The sequence below is a fragment of the Piliocolobus tephrosceles genome, chromosome 11 (genome assembly GCF_002776525.5).
Source record: "Piliocolobus tephrosceles isolate RC106 chromosome 11, ASM277652v3, whole genome shotgun sequence".
NCBI classification, from domain to species: domain Eukaryota; kingdom Metazoa; phylum Chordata; class Mammalia; order Primates; family Cercopithecidae; genus Piliocolobus; species Piliocolobus tephrosceles.
The window spans coordinates 83170011-83189486 of NC_045444.1; the positions used below are offsets into that span (position 1 = coordinate 83170011).

General features: G+C 40.7%; 1 protein-coding gene across 9 annotated transcripts in view; it reads right to left on the reverse strand.

Moving 5' to 3' along the window:
* The window catches only part of ANKRD44 (ankyrin repeat domain 44), a 327884-nt gene that overhangs the window by 114653 nt on the left and 193755 nt on the right, over positions 1–19476 (reverse strand). For all 9 annotated transcript variants that reach the window (XM_023218043.2, XM_023218022.2, XM_023218030.2 and 6 more), the window contains 3 exons: positions 17333–17475; positions 16021–16233; positions 5388–5466 (listed from right to left, as the gene is read on the reverse strand). In XM_023218043.2, coding sequence (XP_023073811.1) covers positions 5388–5466; positions 16021–16233; positions 17333–17475 — 435 coding nt within the window. The remainder of the gene's footprint in view (positions 1–5387; positions 5467–16020; positions 16234–17332; positions 17476–19476) is intronic.

A 19476-nucleotide genomic window follows, 5' to 3' on the forward strand; every position in this document is an offset into this window, starting at 1 on the left:
TTTTGAGACGGAGTCTCGCTCTGTCGCCCAGGCTGGAGTGCAGTGGCTGGATCTCAGCTCACTGCAAGCTCCGCCTCCTGGGTTCACGCCATTCTCCTGCCTCAGCCTCCCGAGTAGCTGGGACTACAGGTGCCCGCCATGTCGCCCAGCTAGTTTTTTGTATTTTTTAGTAGAGACGGGGTTTCACCATGTTAGCCAGGATGGTCTCGATCTCCTGACCTCGTGATCCACCCGTCTCGGCCTCCCAAAGTGCTGGGATTACAGGCTTGAGCCACCGCGCCCGGCCGCATGTACTACTCTTATAATCAGGAAAAATAATAAAAGAAAGCTAGTTATTGTGATCATCCAGGGACTCAACAGACAGTTAACTATGGCCTGAATTTAGAAGTGTCCAGTTGAGATCAATTCATTTTATGACTTGATGGTAGCTCTGGAGACAGGCAGCCACCTCGTTTCCACAGATACCTCAGAGCAATTCAATGTGCATGTATCCGTATCAGAGCTGCCCATGGCGGTCTGCCTAAAAGCCCCAACTGTCGAACTGATCCAGGGAGATGTGGGACAGATCCTCAGACTGCAGAGATCTGGACAAACACTCCATCAATCCACATCCTTCCCAGCCAAGAGTCACCAAACCCTTCTTAAAAAGTGTTAGAGCCTCCAGATTTACCAGTCTCAGATATGCCAAAAATTGGGTGGAGAAAGGGAAGAGTGAAAATTATCAGGCAGGGTGGAATAGAGGGTCTGAGCTGATAAAAGTTTTTTCTTGTAGTCATTGCTTTCATTTTACAAGTCAGTTTAAAACTGTAAAAATATAGATAACTGGCCAGGCACAGTGGCTCACACCTGTAATCCCAGCACTTTGGGAGGACAAGGTGGGCAGATCACCTGAGGCCAAGAGTTCAAGAACAGCCTGGACAATATGGCAAAACCCCATCTCTACTAAAAATACAAAAATTATCCAGGTGTGGTGGCAAGTGCTTGTAGTCCCAGCTACTTGAGAGGCTGAGGCAGGAGAATTTCTTCAACCCGGGAGGCAGAGATACCAGTGAGCTGAGATCGTGCCACTGCACTCCAGCCTGAGCTACACAGCAAGATTTCATCTTAAAGAAAGAAAGATAAATATTGTCCATATGTGCTTTTGTTATCATTTAAAATATATTTCAGGAGGCCAGGTGTGGTGGCTCACGCCTGTAATCCCGCATTTTGGGAGGCTGAGGCAGGCGGATCATGAGGTCAGGAGATCGAGACCATCCTGGCTAACATGGTAAAACCCCGTCTCTACTAAAAAACACAAAAAATTAGCCGGGCATGGTGGCAGGCACCTGTAGTCCCAGCTACTCAGGAGGCTGAGGCAGGAGACTGGAGTGAACCTGGGAGGCAGAGTTTGCAGTGAGCTGAGATGCACTCCAGCCTGGGCAACAGAGCGAGACTCCTATGATGTAGGAGAACATCATAACTTAGTGGAAAAATAAAAGAGAGACTCTCTATTTGTTATCTGAAAACATGTTTTCTATTTAAACAGCACTTCTACATAAGTGCATTTCTATCTTACAATCACTCTACAAATCTTTTCATTTTCATTTGAAAATTTTTAAAACTGGCTTGAAACGCAAATGAAATATCTTTACTGTTTGTCATTTGAAGGTTGCAAGTTAAATATTGGTGATCGATCATTGACAACCAGTGAGGAAAATAAACATTTGCCAGTTTAGAAGTATGCAGAGAATGTCAGAAAGGATAATTAATTAGCATTCTCTAAGCATTCATCTGAAATTAGTTTTTCACTGCACAAACAAGAATGGTCAGCTTATTAAGTTGCCTTGGAAGTATTGTGAGCCAAAGGGTCAAAAATGTCACACTGACTCATCCTAACCTAGATCTTGACTCTTCCTTTTCAAACTCTATTTATTTTTAAAGCTTCTGTGAAGAAAACATCATTTTTGAACTTGTGTAACCTGCTGGACCACATCTGAGGGGGGTGCCTAGGACCAATGGTGAGGTCAAATGCCTCCGGACACCACATGGTGTCTTCACTCAGTTCCTTTCCCTCTCTCACTGTGACAACACAGCTTCAGACAACAAACAATGTGATTGGATAGCAGAGTTAGTCTTTACTAACTAAAATAGAGTGGGTTTTTTTTTTTGTTTGTTTTTTTCATTATTATCTTACCAAAGCTGGATGATTCTGGAAAAACAAAGTTATGAAAACTAGTAATCCTGACTGGAGAGCAGTCAGGGAAGCAGAGAAAGCTATTCAAAGTCCAAACACCAATGCAATTTAACAAAACAAATAAATACAAAAAACATTCCTCAGTAGCATGTTTAGTCGCTTCGGGGAGCCAAATGCTGTGCCCATGTGGTCCTGAAGGACAGAGCGGCTCCTGTTGGGTGATGTCCCACTCTGGGGGGACTGACATCAGGCCCTAGGGGCATGAGCTTCTGGAGAGGGAGGGTCCCGGCAACAGCCCAGGATTCTTCCAGAAGGAAGCCAACAAACAGGAGGTAAAAAAAGAACTTCCTTTTCTTCTCCCCAAGGGCATTTAAAAAAATGTCAAATGGAAGAATTCACAGTTCTCACATGTGTTATGAATGCAAAAAAAAAAACTGTCAGTTGAGAGAAGAGAATAACAAAGCATCCTTTTACAGGGAAAACTCTATTTCAAATATAAGTGACTCTCAGAGTAAACAGAATTCAATTTTAAAAGGAATTTTTTTTAAACACCATTGGTTTCTGGAGGTCACGTTTATAAGAGTGGTGGTTAAGAGTTCAGTCTCTGATGTGAGACTGCCTGTGTTCAGATTCCTATTCCACAACATACTGGCCATTTATCCAGACACAAGTGACAACCTCTCTGCCTCAGTTTCCTCATCTTTGAAATGGAGATAATAAGAGTACCTCTTTCTCATAGGGTGGTTGAAAGGCTTTATAAGGGGTGTTTAGCCAAGTGCCTGGCACACTGTGAACACTTGGCTTTATCATTACCACTTAGCTTTATCATTATATATAATAGGCTATATATTATAGCCACTATATCCTTACCAATTCAGGCCGCTGGACCCTACCCAATCCATAAGCAAGATGCCAGGACAACCAGGAATGAGGGAGGTTCTGAAACAAAGATCCCCTGAACACAGAGGATAAGAGACAGGGTCTCTTTTAGGTCTCCCCCAACTCAAAAGTCTAGCAACGGCAGGGTGTGGTGGCTCACACCTGTTATCCCAGCATTTTGGGAGGCCAAGGTGGGCAGATCACTTGAGGTCAGGAGTTCGAGACCAGTCTGACCAACATGGTGAAACCCCATCTCTACTAAAAGTACAACAATTAGCTGGGCATGGTGGCACACCTGTAGTCCCAGCTACTCAGGAGGCTGAGGCACAAGAATCGCTTGAACCCGAGAGGCAGATGTTGCAGTGAGCCAAGATCACCCCATTTCACTCCAGCCTGAGCAATAGAGTGAGACAGTGTCTTTAAAAAAAAAAAAAAAAAAAAAAAGTCTAGCAAGGCAGGACATGGAAGTCTTCCAACCCACGTGGCTCTTGGAGAGGTCAAAGCTGCCAGCAGTCCCCTGGGACTGTTGTAAGCATGCCAGCAGGACAGAGGGGAGATGCGTCATGGAGATGACCAGCACAGCCTGACACACAGGGATGAACCTGCGGGGAAGGCAGTGCTTAGAAGGAGATAAGTTGTTTTCCCTCCAACCTTGTCTCTGGAGCTTTAAGTTGCTCTAAAAGGGAACCAAACTGTTTTAAGTTTTGTTTGTTTCTAAAAGTTTTGTTTGTTTTTAAAGGGGGGTGGACATTATTTCTGAAAAACAGTTGAGAAATACAGTGGCATAAGAGATGTGCTCAAAAGAGACTAGGGTCACTCCCCCCAGCCCCCTTTATTTACATTCAGCAAAATAAAACACGGTGGCCTTTTCAATAAAATGAATGTCAAAGGCATAGCACATATTTCAAATTAGGAATAGTGGGTATTGCATAGTTAATTTCTGTTTTACCTTTCTTGGCTCACTGGAAATTTGTTAGGATTTCTTTTCCCCTATAGCTTCACTGGAATGCTTACAAATTTCCCTTGCTTTGCTGCAGATATTTTGCTTCCTAAGCATAATTCCACTGGCCGGACTCCCATCCAAATGTCAAATGACTTCTTTGTTTTAAGTATTGCGTGCCTAAGACATAACTCAGTGCCACTAGTAATTCAAGAGTATGTGATCCGAAAGTCTTATAGACGAGAAAGTACAGGTCCAAGGAAATTGACTAATATCAGAATTTTGAGAAGTAGAAGTTTGGGTCAACTAAAAATAGGAACTGCTGGATTGACCTGGAATGTCAGCTTAAACTCTGAACTAAACCTGGTTTTTGTTTTTTTTAAATCGTCTCTAAGATTTGCTAACAGAAGTTGTGTTATCAAAGTCAACCCACTCACAGATGCTGCTGGCCATGACCCCCTGTTATTAACATGAACCAGGATGCAAACTGATACTCCCTAGTACTCTGACTTCAGTGACAACCTGATGGTTCAAGTATACCTTTTGTTGTGAGTCCGGAAAATTACTATATTACTATATTATGTGACTTTCCCAGGTCTGTCAAACCTGTGATTTTTTTTTTTTTTTTAAAGACAAAGTCTCACGCTGTCATCCAGACTAGAGTGCAATGGCACAATCTCGGCTCACTGCAACCTCCTCCTCCCGAGTTCAAGCGATTCTCCTGCCTCAGCCTCCTGAGTAGCTGGGATTATAGGCGCCTGCCATCACTCCTGACTAATTTTTGTATTTTTCGTAAAGACAGAGTTTTACCATGTTGGCCAGGCTGGTCTTGGACTCCTGACCTCAGGTGATCTGCCCACCTTGGTCTCCCAAAGTGCATGGGATTACAAGCATGAGCCACCACGCCCCGCCTAAGCCTGTGATTTTATGATCCTTTTTATCACATCCTTACCTGCTTTTCCTCTGAGTTATCTCATTTTTCCTACTTTTGCCCAACTAGCTTAATAAGTTTTAACTTAGGAAACTATAGTGAACTCCAAAATTTAAAAATAATTCAGATTTGTTGCTAGAAAATGAATGCTACTTACCTTTACTAGTTTCAGAGTGAGAAGCACAGGATCTTGAGTCTATATAAATGTATCATTTCCAATTTCCAAGCTCATGCTCTGTGCCTGACTCCAAATTGACTGTGACACTGTGGCTTTATGTTTTTACTATTAAGGTGGATGTTGATGACATGTCTGATGAACAGTTTTTAGCAAAGTACATCAAAGAATTGTGTAATTGCATGCTTACTAAAACTCAGGGCATTGACTTTCATATGCAGGTAACTGATAGCCAAATTCACAACAAGAAGCTATTGAAATAATGACACTACTGAAGCATCTCTCTTACCATTCTGAATGAGGGTCTGTGACCGTGTGAACCTTCCATGGACAGCTGTCATGTGCAGTGGACTTTTGCCATCTTTACTCTAAAAAAAAAAAAAGAGGGAGAGAAAAACAATGGAGGTGCTCATGAGCCAGTGACACCAATCTGAAACACCCCTATGGACACTGCTAATAATGCCCTGAAAACATTTATTTATTTATTTATTTATTTATTTATTTATTTATTTATTTATTTAGTATGATCAACATGAGGCTGCAGTGAGCTAGGATTTTACCACTGCACTCTAGCCTGGGTGATAGAATGACATTCTTCTAAAAAAAGATAAAATAAAATAAAAGTATGATCAACAATTAAAAGAGGCAAAGATAATTTTGAAAGGAAAAAATGCACATGACCTGTCAAGTTATTGCATAACATCACATTTTTTAAAAGCTTAGAAAAACAGTCATCCGAAACCTTTATTCCTCTCCTGTCATCTACTGGAGAAGGAAGTTTCCTCCAAGATGCTTTTTTCAACCTTTGTCTATAGTATACAAAAAAGACAAATGTGTTAACTTGCATGGTCCGCTTTAAGCTGAAGCTGACCAAATGGCTCTGAATCACTGCAACTCTTAAAACTGACCTGAGGCGGGGCATAGTGGCTCACACCTATAACTCCAGCACTTTGGGAGGCTGAGGCAGGCGGATCATTTGATATAGGAGTTCAAGAACAGCCTGGCCAACATGGTGAAATGCCATCTCTACCAAAAATACAAAAATTAGCCAGGCATGGTGGCGCACGCCTGTAATCCCAGCTACTGGGGAGGCTGAGGTGGGAGAATTGCTTGAACCCAGGAGGCAGAGGTTGCAGTGAGCCAAGATCGTGCCACTGCACTCCAGCCTGGGTGACAGAGTGAGACTCTGTCTCAAAAAAAAAAAAAGAAAAAAAAACAAAAACAAAACAACCTGATCTGAAACCCTCCACTATTCCCTGCATTATAATTCAATTTAAAAAAAAAAAATCACTTTTAAAATAAAAGAAAAGAAAAGAAAAAAGAAAAAAAAGTTAAAAAAAAGAAAAAGAAAGCAAATAAAGAAAAAAACAGAAAAACAAAAAGAAAACCATAATTTTTCATTGTTCCAAAAGAGAATCTCTTGCTTCACTCAACTCATTAGAAGTTACAGGACTAAGGCATGCAACTTTTTAGGAAATTGTCTTTTGAATGATCAGCTGGGAATGTGTGCTGAATTCATGTATTTCTTACTATTCATGATAGAAATTATGAAAGTTCCTGACACAGATTAAGCCAAAACACAGAAAATGTTCAACATCTATATACCAATCATCATTATACTAAATACCAAGGTACCACATATGTAACTAAGAAATCGTAATTTACAGAATTTATTCTGAAAATAGGCCCAAAAGAAAATATTACTGTTATTTTAGAATAAAAGTATCTCCAATAGAGAGAATGCATTTTCATCCAAGTATTGTTATCAAAAAAATCTATGTAACACTTATTTTTCTAAGTCTCAGAGGAAACATTTCTCTAAGTTTGAGGTTAAAATACGAGGTTTTAAAAATGCATGTTCATTTTGTGATGAAATCCAAATGTCTGTACTTTAAAATGACTGTTTTAAAAACTCCATCTTGGAAAACAAATAATAATTTAGGTAAGCATTTATTAGAGTGGACTGAGGACTGCCTATGTCTGAATCACCCAGGATTCTTGCTAGAAATATGAATTCTGGGCCAGGCGTGGTGGCTCACGCCTGTAATCCCACCACTTTGGAGGGCCGAGGCGGGAGGATCATGAGGTTAGGAGATAGAGACCATCCTGGCTAACATGGTGAAACCCCGTCTCTACTAAAAATATAAAAAATTAGCCAGGTGTGGTGGCGGGCACCTGTAGCCCCAGCTACTAGGGAGGCGTGAACCCGGGAGGCAGAGCTTGCAATGAGCTGAGATTGCGCCACTGCACTCCAGCCTGGGTGACAGAGCGAAACTCCATCTCAAAAAAAAAAAAAAAAAAGAAAAGAAAGAAAGAAAGAAAGAAAAAGAAAAAGAAATATGAATTCTGTACCTCTGTACCTTAACCCTGAACTACAGCATTGGGGTAAGAAGGGTCCCATTTTATCCCCTGCTTTGGACTGTGGGCTAAAATAGGTTATAAAACCAAGGTTTTAACACAAGAATTTTATTATATTCTATAAGTCTACTCCTTAGAAATAAAAAAGGGATTACACATAGTCTGTGCCAAGAAAAAAAAGTTAATTAGAGCACTAAGTTCATCTTGATTGAAAAAAAATTAAAAAGCACGTATCATTGTAATTCAATGTTCTCAGGTAGATGTGGGAAGAAAAGAAATAATAGGATCTTCTCTCCATCTTATGAGTCTAACCTGAATCAGAACAGACTGAGAAAGGAGAGTTGAAGCTTGATAATACTTTTAGAGGAAAAACAGGAGCAATCAAGAGAATAAGATACAACACCATCGCTGACCATGAGACATACCGGGAAGGAGAGCTCCTAAAAGTTATCTGATTCCAGAGCTATGCCTTAGTTGTCAGGACTGCACACAGTTCCAAGGACTGAAACACCTGGGAACTACTTTGGAATAAGGATTTAAAACACCTGCTTCCAATTAAAAAGTGATGACACTTCAAGATAAATAACTAAGGAGAGAGAAGGCAGAAATTGTGGAGTTGGCATTAACTTGTCCCTAGGTGGAGCTATTTCTTTAAATTTTGCTCCAGTGTTTCCCCTTAATATGAAACCATAAGTAACTATTAATTAAATATATCTAAAGCTATAAATACTTCAGCATTTATAAAATATCTTCACACTATTTAGCTAAGCAATTTTCCATGCCTAGAAAGGAGCTTAAAGGCTTTACCAAGGGGTAACCACCAACTTGGTGGTAGCTATCTAAGTTGCAGGCAGAGAGACAAAGCAGAAGTGATCTCTGAAGTGTGTGGTGGGCAAAGTCAGTCCCATTTCAGGGATAGCAAACACCACAACCTTCTTTTCTCTGAGAGTGTTTGTGCCTTTGGTAAAGGGACAAGTAAATGGAGATGACCAAAGTTAGGTAAAATGCAAAGAACAGCCATATGATCAGTGGTGACAATTGCTTTGCATCCATATTCGCATATCTTTGCCTGGATTCATTTATAGCCAGAGTCCAGGCTACAGCCGATATTTTTTTCTTCACATAGGGAAACAGGTAGATAAGGTGGGGAAATTGGGAAGGAATCATTAAGAGTATCAGGGCAGCCATTTTGGGGCAGCTTTGTTCATATGGTATGGGTGTAAAGGGAGCTCGTTATTTCAAAAAGCTATTGAAAACCAATGAAACTCAAAAGGATAATACTTTTTATTTAGCCCTTAAAAGTTAGAACTCAGAATATTAAAATTGAGACTAGGGAACCCTACTGAGTTTCACGATCTGAGAAATTGAAATTTAGCATGCAGGGGTACTGGCTGTTGCTACTATTCCTAGAACTGCACACAAAGGTAAAACATTCCTTGCATTCTCAAAAGAGAGAATATGTGCAATTCTTCCATCTATTCAAAGCTTTTATGAAAATCTTTTTCTTAATTTCTAGTCTCCCTCCAATTTTCTAGCTACATTTTCCCATAGAATTTAGGGCTTCGAAATTTTTGTTATTTTGATAATCCATTGAATTAAGCAAGAAGTGCTTCTATTGAGTTAGGCATAATCAAGTCATAAAGGAAAAGTACTGAGGATTAAAATATTTTATGACAAATATCAGTACTCTTTCAGGGCAGAACTCAGCATTGCCTAAGGAAGATTAATCTTTGAACTAAAAGGAGTGTTTATATTTTCTTGACCACCAGTCTCCTCAGAAATCCGTTCTTTTTTTTCTTTTATTCCTAATGCCTTCTTTCCTCATCTTCCAATATCCCATATACCTTCCCTAAATTTACAGACATTGTTACTCCCCAGGGTCTTGAAAGCATAATGTTCTCTGTGGCATGGTACACCCCTGGGGTCACGCAGCTTAGTGGCCCTACTACAGAGCAATAAAGCCTCTGTGGGATAACACTAAGTCCAGCCTGGGGTTAGGGGTGGGGTCAAATAAGGTGAGAAGCCCAATAAGTCTTCCTAATTCAATGGAAGAGCCATCTAAAATACTGGTGTGAAAAAGCCACACATAGTCCAATTTATTTTGTTTTGTTTCATATGGTTCTAAGGGCAAGAGAGACAGAACGTGGTTGGCTCACTCATTCCTCTCCTTTTCCTCACTTCTCCAAAGTTCTAAGTACTCTGTCCCTATCACTGCTTACTCTTGCCTATTCCAGTTTTCACCTTCAACTTCTCCAACACAACCTATTCCATAATTTGGTCCTGGTACATATAGAGAAGGGAACTGGTCCACTTCAAGCAGACATGTTTCAACTCCCATCTCTTAGAGCTAAATGATCTAAGAGCACACAGATAGAAAAGAACTGAGACCATGCACAGGCTAAATGTCAGTGACCAGGAGGTAGACAACCTGGCAATGGCAATTTCTGAGTCTGTCTTTCTAAGTCGTATCCAGCACAGCTCTATGTCTAGTGCCTTCTTTAATGCTTACTTTGAATGCTTGCTAAAAGAGCCTTGAGATGCTACAGAAATTACAATGTGGTCTCTAATGGGGAAGAAAAAATATTTATACTTTCTCATGTTCTACCTATTTACAAATTACAAGTAAACCATCAGTGGATTATTGTATCAGTAAAGTATATCTTTATTTTATCACAATTAAACTCATATTATGAAGTCAAAAAACAGAGCCAGAGTCAATCAATCTAAGCAAAAAGAGGAACTGTGAAATGCAGGCTGAATACACATCCCTCCTCCTCTTCCCACCCATCTTTTAATTGCTCATGAAGACATAACTTTTACTGTTTTGTGAGAATAGAAGAAAACAAAGTGAACATGTGGGTAGGTACTGGCTGCATTTCAATATGCTATTTCCCTCAACCTTTGGAAAATCTAAACAAATACAAATTGTCTTGCAATCTACAAACACTTTCAAAATCCAAGGAGCAATGTGGTACAGGGAGATAACAACTTTAATTAGACAGCTACCTCCAGAGTCAGACAGGATGGCTCTACGGAAATGTTAGATGATCCATGCATCTAGAGTGGATCTGGAATAACTAAGGAGGGTTCAAAGAAAATTAGGAAATCGGAGGATACAAACAGAATAGATGAAGGGAGACTGAGAATGAAGGCTAGATTTGATTCAAAATCCTATTTACACAGATTCAATCATAATGAACCCAAATCTCAGAGTTTTAAAATGGCATTTATATTCGAGTTATGATTAGCAGTCCACAGGAAAAAAATAAATATTAAAATTAAGGAATTATGCTTTTCAGTTCCATTTGTGGAAGGGAAGAAGGGGCTGCAAAAACCAATGTATCACAGCAGTTGAAGTCCCTTCTCCAATCTGAACTGACCACTGGTCAGTTAACTAGAAGCAGTAGGCAGCTGTGCCAGAGAGTAGCCTTCTAGCCTCAGGTCTCGGGCGCACCGAGAGCATCGGTGGCATGTTTTACAGATGCAATGAAGCACATCAGACAACCCCGTGAATTAATTAAGTGGAGGTTGGTAAAGAAAGTGCCTTTATTAAGTTCCAATAATTTCCCTTCCTTTGAAGGATTCACAGGATGTCCTTCAGACACCAGGATGGCAAGACAGATGTCTACAGTTTTGGGAACATTGACAGTTTGTCCGCCCTTGTGCTTCCTGCCCCTCAACACCATGCTCAGCAACTTCAGCCCCACACAAAAACTCCTTCCCAACCTCGGACGACAGTTCCCTGGTCTCTGATGCCCCATTCTTTTCTGTCTGCTTTCCACCTTCATGAAAACATGACACTCCTTCCTGTCTCCTCTAACACCTTTTTTCATCCGTTTCTCTGGCTCTTTCTCCTCCTCCTGATCCTAAGAGTAAAGGGCTGTCTCAATGTCTGTACTTGTGCTATTACATACTCTCTCCTTGGGCGGTCTCATCCCTTTCTCCTGGTTTCAGCAATCACCTTTACATGAATGAAGCAACCTACACTTTTTCTTCTGTTCTCTACCAGTCTCTCATGCTAGAACACCACATTTTACACTATTGAACTTCTCAGACTGGCTATACCAAAACCTAAAAATCAGCTTCTCAAAAACTAAATGTATTGGTTTAACTCCCTAAGCCTACTCTTCCTCCTGACATCCTTCTTAAGGAATATTAATGATAACATCTATTTTTCTAGTGCTTATCATGTGGCAGATATTATTCTACATGGTTTATGTGTGATAAAGCTGTTTAATGTTCACAGCAGTTCCATGGAGAAGATACTATTGTTTCCCTAATTTTACAGATAAACTGAGACACACAGAGAGCTTGTTTATGATTAGATAGATACTAAAAGTCAAGGCTAGGATTGGAATTTAGGCAGTCTGGCCCCAGAACTGAACACTTAACTACTCTGCTGTACCACCTTTCTTCACTGGATTTCTTTCTTTCTTCCCTCCTTCCAATTTTATTTTATTTTATTTTATTGATTTTATTTTTTTGACAAAGTCTTGCTTTGTTGCCCAGGCTGGAGTGCAGTAGCAGGATCTCAACTCACTGCAACCACCGCCTCTCAGGTTCAAGCAATTCTCCTGCCTCAGCCTCCTGTGTAGCTGGGATTACAGGTGCGTACCACCACACCCAGCTAATTTTTGTATTTTTAGTGGAGACTGGCTTTCATGAAGTTGGTCAGGCTGGTCTCAAATTCCTGACCTCATGATCTGCCTGCCTGTACCTCCCAAAGTGCTAGGATTACAGGTGTCAGACACCACACCTGGCCAATTTTTGTATTTTTAGTAGACAGGATTTCACCATGTTGGTCAGGCTGGTCTTGAACTCCTGACCTCAGGTGATCCACCCACTTCGGCCTCCCAAAGTGCTGGGATTACAGGCATGAGCCACTGCGCCTGGCCTCTTTGCCACATTTCAATCCTTACATTAGTCTTCAACTCCTCCAGTTCATGCCCCACCAAGTCTTGCTGATTGTCTTTCTCCAAAGCCTCTCCCTTCAGTCAGCTCCTCCCCATTCCCCTGTTCCCTTATTACCTCTTACCAATGCCAGTTTTATTGATTTCTAGTTATCTACTAATCAGCTCTCTCTAGGACTGCTACACCTGGGTTTTCTTTTTTTCAAAAGTGAAAACAGCTTTCTCGTTTTTCTATATATAAAAATAACATGCTCTACTAGGTACAGTGGCTCATGCCTGTAATCCCAGCACTTTGGGAGGCTGAGGCAGGCAGATCGCTTGAGCTCAGGAGTTGGCAGCCAGCCTGGGCAACATGGCGAAACCCCCTCTCTACAAAAAATACAAAAATTAGCAGGGTGTGGTTGCATACACCTGTAATCCCAGCTACTCGGGAGGCTGAGGCCAGAGGATGGCTTGAGCCTGGGAGGCAGAGGTTGCTGTGAGTCGAGATCCCACCTCTGACAGCAGAACCAGACCCTGTCTCAACAAAAAAAAATAATGATAATAACAATAAAAATAATGTTTAAAAATTATCATTGTTTCACAATCAGAAGACAAAAGCATACACAGGAAAAAAAAAACTAAAGGTTAGGCATGGTGGCTCACATCTCTAATCCCAGCACTTTGGGAGGCTGAAGTGGGTGGATTGCTTGAGCTCAGGAGTTAGAGACCAGCCTGGCCAGCATGGCGAAACCCCCTCTCTACAAAAAATACAAAAATTAGCTGGGCATGGTGGCAGATGCCTGTAATCCCAGCTTCTCGGGAGGCTGAGGCAGGAGAATCACTTGAACTCAGGAGGCAGAAGTTGCAGTGAGCCGAGATCCTGCCATTGCACTCTAGCCTGGATGACAAGAGCAAAATTCCATCTCAAAAAAAAAAAAAAAAAGAGTGAGGAAGGAAGGAAGGAAGGAAGGAAGGAAGGAAGGAAGGAAGGAAGGACCTAAATCATAATTTTGTCTCTCTGCAGTGATAATTGTTGCTAGCATATTAGTACATACTCCAGAGATTTTTCTCGCTCTTTGCATCATCTACACACATAACCGTAACATTTTAGCGTTAAAAAATGAGATCACATTTCTTTATTGCATTTTCATTTTTTCATTGAATAATACTAGGTATTATTAGTCATTTTGATACTTGCCATTCTTTAACACAAATGTACGTTTTTGTATTAGTTTGTATTTTTCTAATTACCAGTAATACTAGTTTTTCACAAGTTTAATGTACTTTTTATTCTCGCTTGTGATCTGACTTTTGCTCCATGTTTTCTAGTAGTGATCACTTTTTCTTATTGATTTGTATGAGCTCTTTATATATCAAGCATATTAACTATTTGCTTATCATGTATATTGAAGAAAATTTTCCCTAAGTTGTTCTTATTTGAATTTCATGTTAGAGGTTTTGTTGTTGTTGTTTTGTTATACAAATGTTTAAGACTTTTTTTGTAGTCATATATACGATTATTTTCCTTTATGTTTCCTGCCTTTGGTGTTCTATGACCAGATTACTGTTTTTAATGCTCAGGTCTGATCATATGGCCCCTAGAATTATTAGTGGCCTGCAGATCCTGGAGAGGCCCAAGCTCCCTGGGCTCAAAATCATCCAGTAGATGAGTCCTCTTCCTTGGTCAAATCACATTTCAGCTCATTTCTGGCTCCTTTCTGTCATACAATTAAAAATAAAAAAGTTTTTTACAGACAGGCTCTCACTAGGTTGTTCAGGCTGATCTCAAACTCCTGGGCTCAAGGAATCCTACACCTCAGTCTCCCAAGGAGCTGGGATTACAGGCCGAGCCACCACACTTGGCATGTTCATAAAATTATACTCTATTCGAGACAATCAATTGCTATTCTGAAAATTTGTCACACCTTTCACCACTACTAGAAATTATGAAAAAAATAAAAGATTTTAATAGTGAATAGAGAAGGTTATTAAAATAGATTGATGTGATATTCTTGAAATTACACCTTAGAAATCGTATTTTTCAAAACCAGAGACAGAATACACTGGGGCCTTACTTAAGGAGCCCTGTGTGCTGGGAAGAGGGGAAGCCTGGATTGAGTAAAACGTTTCCTAGCACAGCTTAGGATATTCTGCTACAATCTAAATGCATTCAAGTGATGTCACCCAAATTATGAATGCTACGTGATAAGTTCCCCTTGGTTATCTGTCACATGGCAAGCTGATGAGTTACCTAGAGGTTTTTCTCTCCAGAATTCCCATCCCTCTTTGCTCATGCTGTTCTATCTGGAACACTCTCTCTCAAATTATCTCTATTCCTCCTCAACTCAACTACATCAATCTTGCAAGTCTCTGCTCAAAATCGATCTCCATTTCTTATTCCCAAGCAAAAAACAGGTCAACACTTGCTTCTTACAGTTTGCAATGCTTTATGACTCTTCTCATGATATCTTCTCTTGCTCATGATTGCCTGAGGGCATGTTATTTCCCTGCTACACTATAAATTCCTTAAGGGCAGAGACTGAGTCTCATCTTGGAGCACTCCTCCAGTACCAGACAGAGGGCACTGGGTAGTCTGATGTAAATTTGCGGAATAAAGGAATGATTGTGACGACCAGCTCAGTGCTACATCACTGAAGCCACTACTTGGGGTTTGCTTTAAGAAGGTATTGGCCAAGCACAGTGGCTCACACCTGTAATCCCAGCACTTTGGGAGGCTGAGGCAGGTGGATCACTTGAGGCCAAGAGTTTGAGACCAGCCTGGCCAACATGGTGAAACACCATCTCTACTAATAATACAAAAAATTAGCTGGGCATGGTGGTGCATGCCTATAATCCCAGCTACTGGGGAGGCTGAGGCAGGAGAATCGCTTGAATCCAGGAGGCAGAGGTTGCAGTAAGCTGAGATCACACCATTGCATGCTAGCCTGGGTGACAAGAGCAAAACTTAGTCTCAAAAAAAAAAAAGAAGAAGAAGAAGGTATCTGAGAAACTCTAAACCCACACTGGAGTTGGAAACAGGCCCACATTCATTATTAGGCCTCCCTTTGAATTCTTAGCAGCACTGCCCTATCAGCTCAACATTCACTTCAGTATTAGCTTCTGGGCCAAGTCAACATCCTAGAGATCCAGTATTTGTCCTGACACATTCACTAAGCTAACAAGAACACACGGCTGGAGCCTTGGTACCTCTCAGCTGATGCCACCACTCCTGGATAAAAATAACACAACCTCTTTTTTTTTTTTTTTTTTTTGAGATGGAGTCTTGCTCTGTTGCCCAGGTTAGAGTGCAGTGGCACAATCTCAGCTCACTGCAACCTCCGCCTCCCGGGTTCAAACAATTCTCTGCTTCAGCCTCCCGAGTAGCTGAGATTACAGGCACCCGCCACCACGCCTGGCTAATTTTTGTATTTTTAGTAGAGATGGTGTTTCACCATCTTCGCCAGGTTGGTCTTAAACCCCTGACCTCGTGATCCACCCGCCTCAGCCTCCACACAACATTTTTTATGGCCTCCAAATCCAGGACAAGGCTGTGTGAGTCAAAGTGCTCAGGGTTCCAACTCACTAAAACATGGTATCATTTGCAGCAGTTGATTTTGCTCAAACAGAAGCTCAATGCAAAGGCATTCAACACAGAGACCAAGAGTGTCATACCTGAATGTTAACATCCGCCCCGTTGTTTACTAACAATTCAAGACACAAAGCACCATGAGTGGAGGCAGCAGCAAAATGCAAAGGGGTGAACCCATTATTGTTTGGCTGGTTCACGTTAGCACCGTAGTCAATCAACTCGTTAACCACAGCATCCTGTCCATTGTAGCAGGCGATGTGAAGCGCTGTATTTCCATAGACATTGATTTCATCAATCTGCAAAAGAGTCCAACACAGGGTGATTCAAGTCATTGGAGCCAGTTTACTCCATTTTCCACAAAAAGCATAATTGCTGTGGCTAGAGAAAGGAAATAGCCATCCGTCAATATAATTGTTCAGAGCTTACTCTTGTCCCAGTGTGGTCATCTTGGGAATGCTTGTCACCCCATGGTAAAGATCAGCAAAACGTCAATGTGGCAAAAAATGAACTGGAGAGAGAGAAGTTTCATCCTGGGGAGAGGTATTTTTCAGCTAACAAAGGGATAAAAGGTGAAGGGCAAAGCTGCTTTCAAAACACCAAAAGAGAAGTAAATCAGAAGAGAACAAAAAGAGTCCCACACTCTAGGGTTGGGGCACAGCAAACCTCAAGAAATGGTAGGGGATAGCAGGGGAGGTGGCTGCGGAGATGGCAGGGGAGGTGGCTATGGAGCCTAAACACGGAAGGCGGGTCAGAACCCAATATCTGTTTTGCTCTGGAGCCTGACACCTCACCAGGCTCCATTTTAGTAGCAGAGCAGTGGTGCCGTCAGGAGGTGTGTTTCGTCCATGGCCCCCTATTGCTTTCTGAGACCTGCCCTGGGTGCTTGGTTTCATCATTATGGTTGTATAGCAACTTAGTTTTCCTTTCCTGGGGGACAGGATGTTCCAGCCTCACCACTGCTCCTGTTCTACCAGCAGAAGGAGAATGCAGCAGTCCGACTTCTCCAGCTCAAGAGTAGACATTGCTGATGTTTGTCTCTGCCATTTATTCATTCATTTCTGCTGTAAGTCATGACTTAGAAGGCTACATTCGGAAGGTGGGATGCAGAACCTTGGCCAGTCTTTAAAAACAACTGGTTAATATATATTACATAGAATCTATATGTTTATATATTTATCTGTGTTGATATAGAAAGTTATTCAGTTTCCAGTTTTCCTCTGCTTAGTGTATGCCCCTACTGCCCTTTACCAGTTGCCCACAAAAAACTTAAAAAGATAGGATGCTAGAAAACAACTCCTCTGCCCTTGAATTAAAGTGCAAACAGGATTTAACTTTAGAATAACAGAAATCTCACAAATACACAGGCCATGCAGTGATGCATTCATTATAGCTCACCTCCACCCCCAGGTTCAGGAGATGCTTGACAACATTGATCTGTCCATTGGAGGCCGCAGCATGCAGAGGGGTATAACCCTTCTTATCCTTACAGGTCACTTCTGCGCCATGGTTAATGAGCAATGCTACAACATCCAGGTGGCCTTTACAAACAAAGCAGCAGAAAACATCATTAACCTTTATAGGACAATTTGCTGATTCATTTCACCTAAATTATCACTATTAGCTTTTATTGCCACCAGTATTTTGCTGAGTTATTTGTAAAAACTGGAAAATATTCATGGCAACTATTCAACAAATATTTATTGAGTACCTCCTATAGTCAGGCATAATGTAAATGCTGTGGGAAGAAAAAAGATGATTCATATGAGCCTTCTCTTCAAGGAGATCTAGGTGATGCCTGTTACCATGCTAATGAATAATGGTGAGGTTTTGCCAAGATATCAGTAGAGAGCCTTAAAAAATGTTGTGTTAAAATAAAAGCAATGCTTTTGAAAACAATTGGCATTCCTCACTGAAAAGTTTAACAGTCACAATTCAGTTAGGAAAAACTGATAAAAGAAAAAAAAATTAATGAAAATGACCATAGATTACTGTTTAATCATATAAAATTACTGCTGCTTCACTGCATTTGGACCCACAAAAACGGCAATTTCATATGGCTTAACTTAAAAGTATCCTCATGAATTAGAGGCCAAACAGAAAACCCTTCTAGTTTTAGCTCCTGTTAGCATTGTTTTCTATAATATTTTACTCTGTTCCATAATTCACCATATATAGAATAAGCCTGGACAACATGGTGAAACCCTGTCTCTACTAAAAACACTCTACTAAAACCCTGTCTTTACTAAAAACTTAGTTGGGCATGGTGGCACACGCCTGTAGTCCCAGCTGTTCAGGAGGCTGAGGCACGAGAATCGTTTGAACCTGGGAGGCGGAGGCTGCAGTGAGCCGACATCGCACCACTGCACTCCTACCTGGGCAACAGAGCAAGACCCTGTATCAAAAAATAAATAAACAAACAAACAAACAAAAAAGCATTGACCTTTCTTTCAGCATTGAAGACTGTTCAGTGCTTCAGGATCATTGCTCTAAATACGGCTGAAAATTGAAGGGTAGAAGACAAGTACTGACTCCAGGACTTTGTGTGTGTGGTGGAGTCGGGGGAAGTATTGGCTTGTTTTATTAAAATTTGACTCTTTTCTCCCCAAGACTTGTATATAGAAAAATTTTTTTTCAATTATTAGTGGCACTGTCTTAAGCTATTTGCCCTGGTTTTGCCTATTATTCCTATTTGTATCCTGATAGCACACAAAACAATGACTTGATTTCTTTAGAGTCATTTATCCAAATGCTTTAACTGTATATACATCAGCAGAGAACAAGCTTGAAACTTCGCATTCTTTGAGTCCTATCCACACTAGCTTAGTGTGTGTTCGACCTACACAGCTGTCTCCCGCAGTCACTGGCTCCAGTCCTGCAGGTGCCACCTAGTCATTTCGTATGCTTCAGCCAACTCGAAAATCCATGTCAACGTTTTTTTAAAAACATGCTAATGCTTGTAAAAGTTTAAGATTCTGTTTTTTAAGCACAGGGATTCATTCAGACCCATCTTTAGCCACATACTTTATTTCATCCCTGCCCCAACCTATTCTTTCTCCCTACAATTATTGTTAATTTTTAAAGTGATGATAAAAGGCACATATGTTTGTTAAAAAGGATTCAGAAAGGCAAAAAGGTATTAAAAGAAAACCAAAATCATCCACAATCATAAATCCCCAGAGACAATTAAAATTTTAGCATATAATATTTTCCAGGTTTGTTATTATACAGATTTTTAAATGAAAATGAGAATTATTTTATTTATACTGCTTTATAATATGCTTTCACTTAACATATCACAGAATCTGTGTTAATAAACATTCATGGACTCATCACTGTAGTTACTGCAAAGTGTTCCCTTGTGTGGATCTTCTCCTGGGGATGGGTATTCAGGTTGTTTACAACTTGGTGCTGATAGAATCCTATTTTTCTAATAGCAGGATGTTCTCCAATTAGAAACACAAAGGAAATATCTTAGTTCTTCATTTCCCACAAGTCTACACTTAGAATAAACTGTGAGAGCTATCATTTGTCAGTGGGAT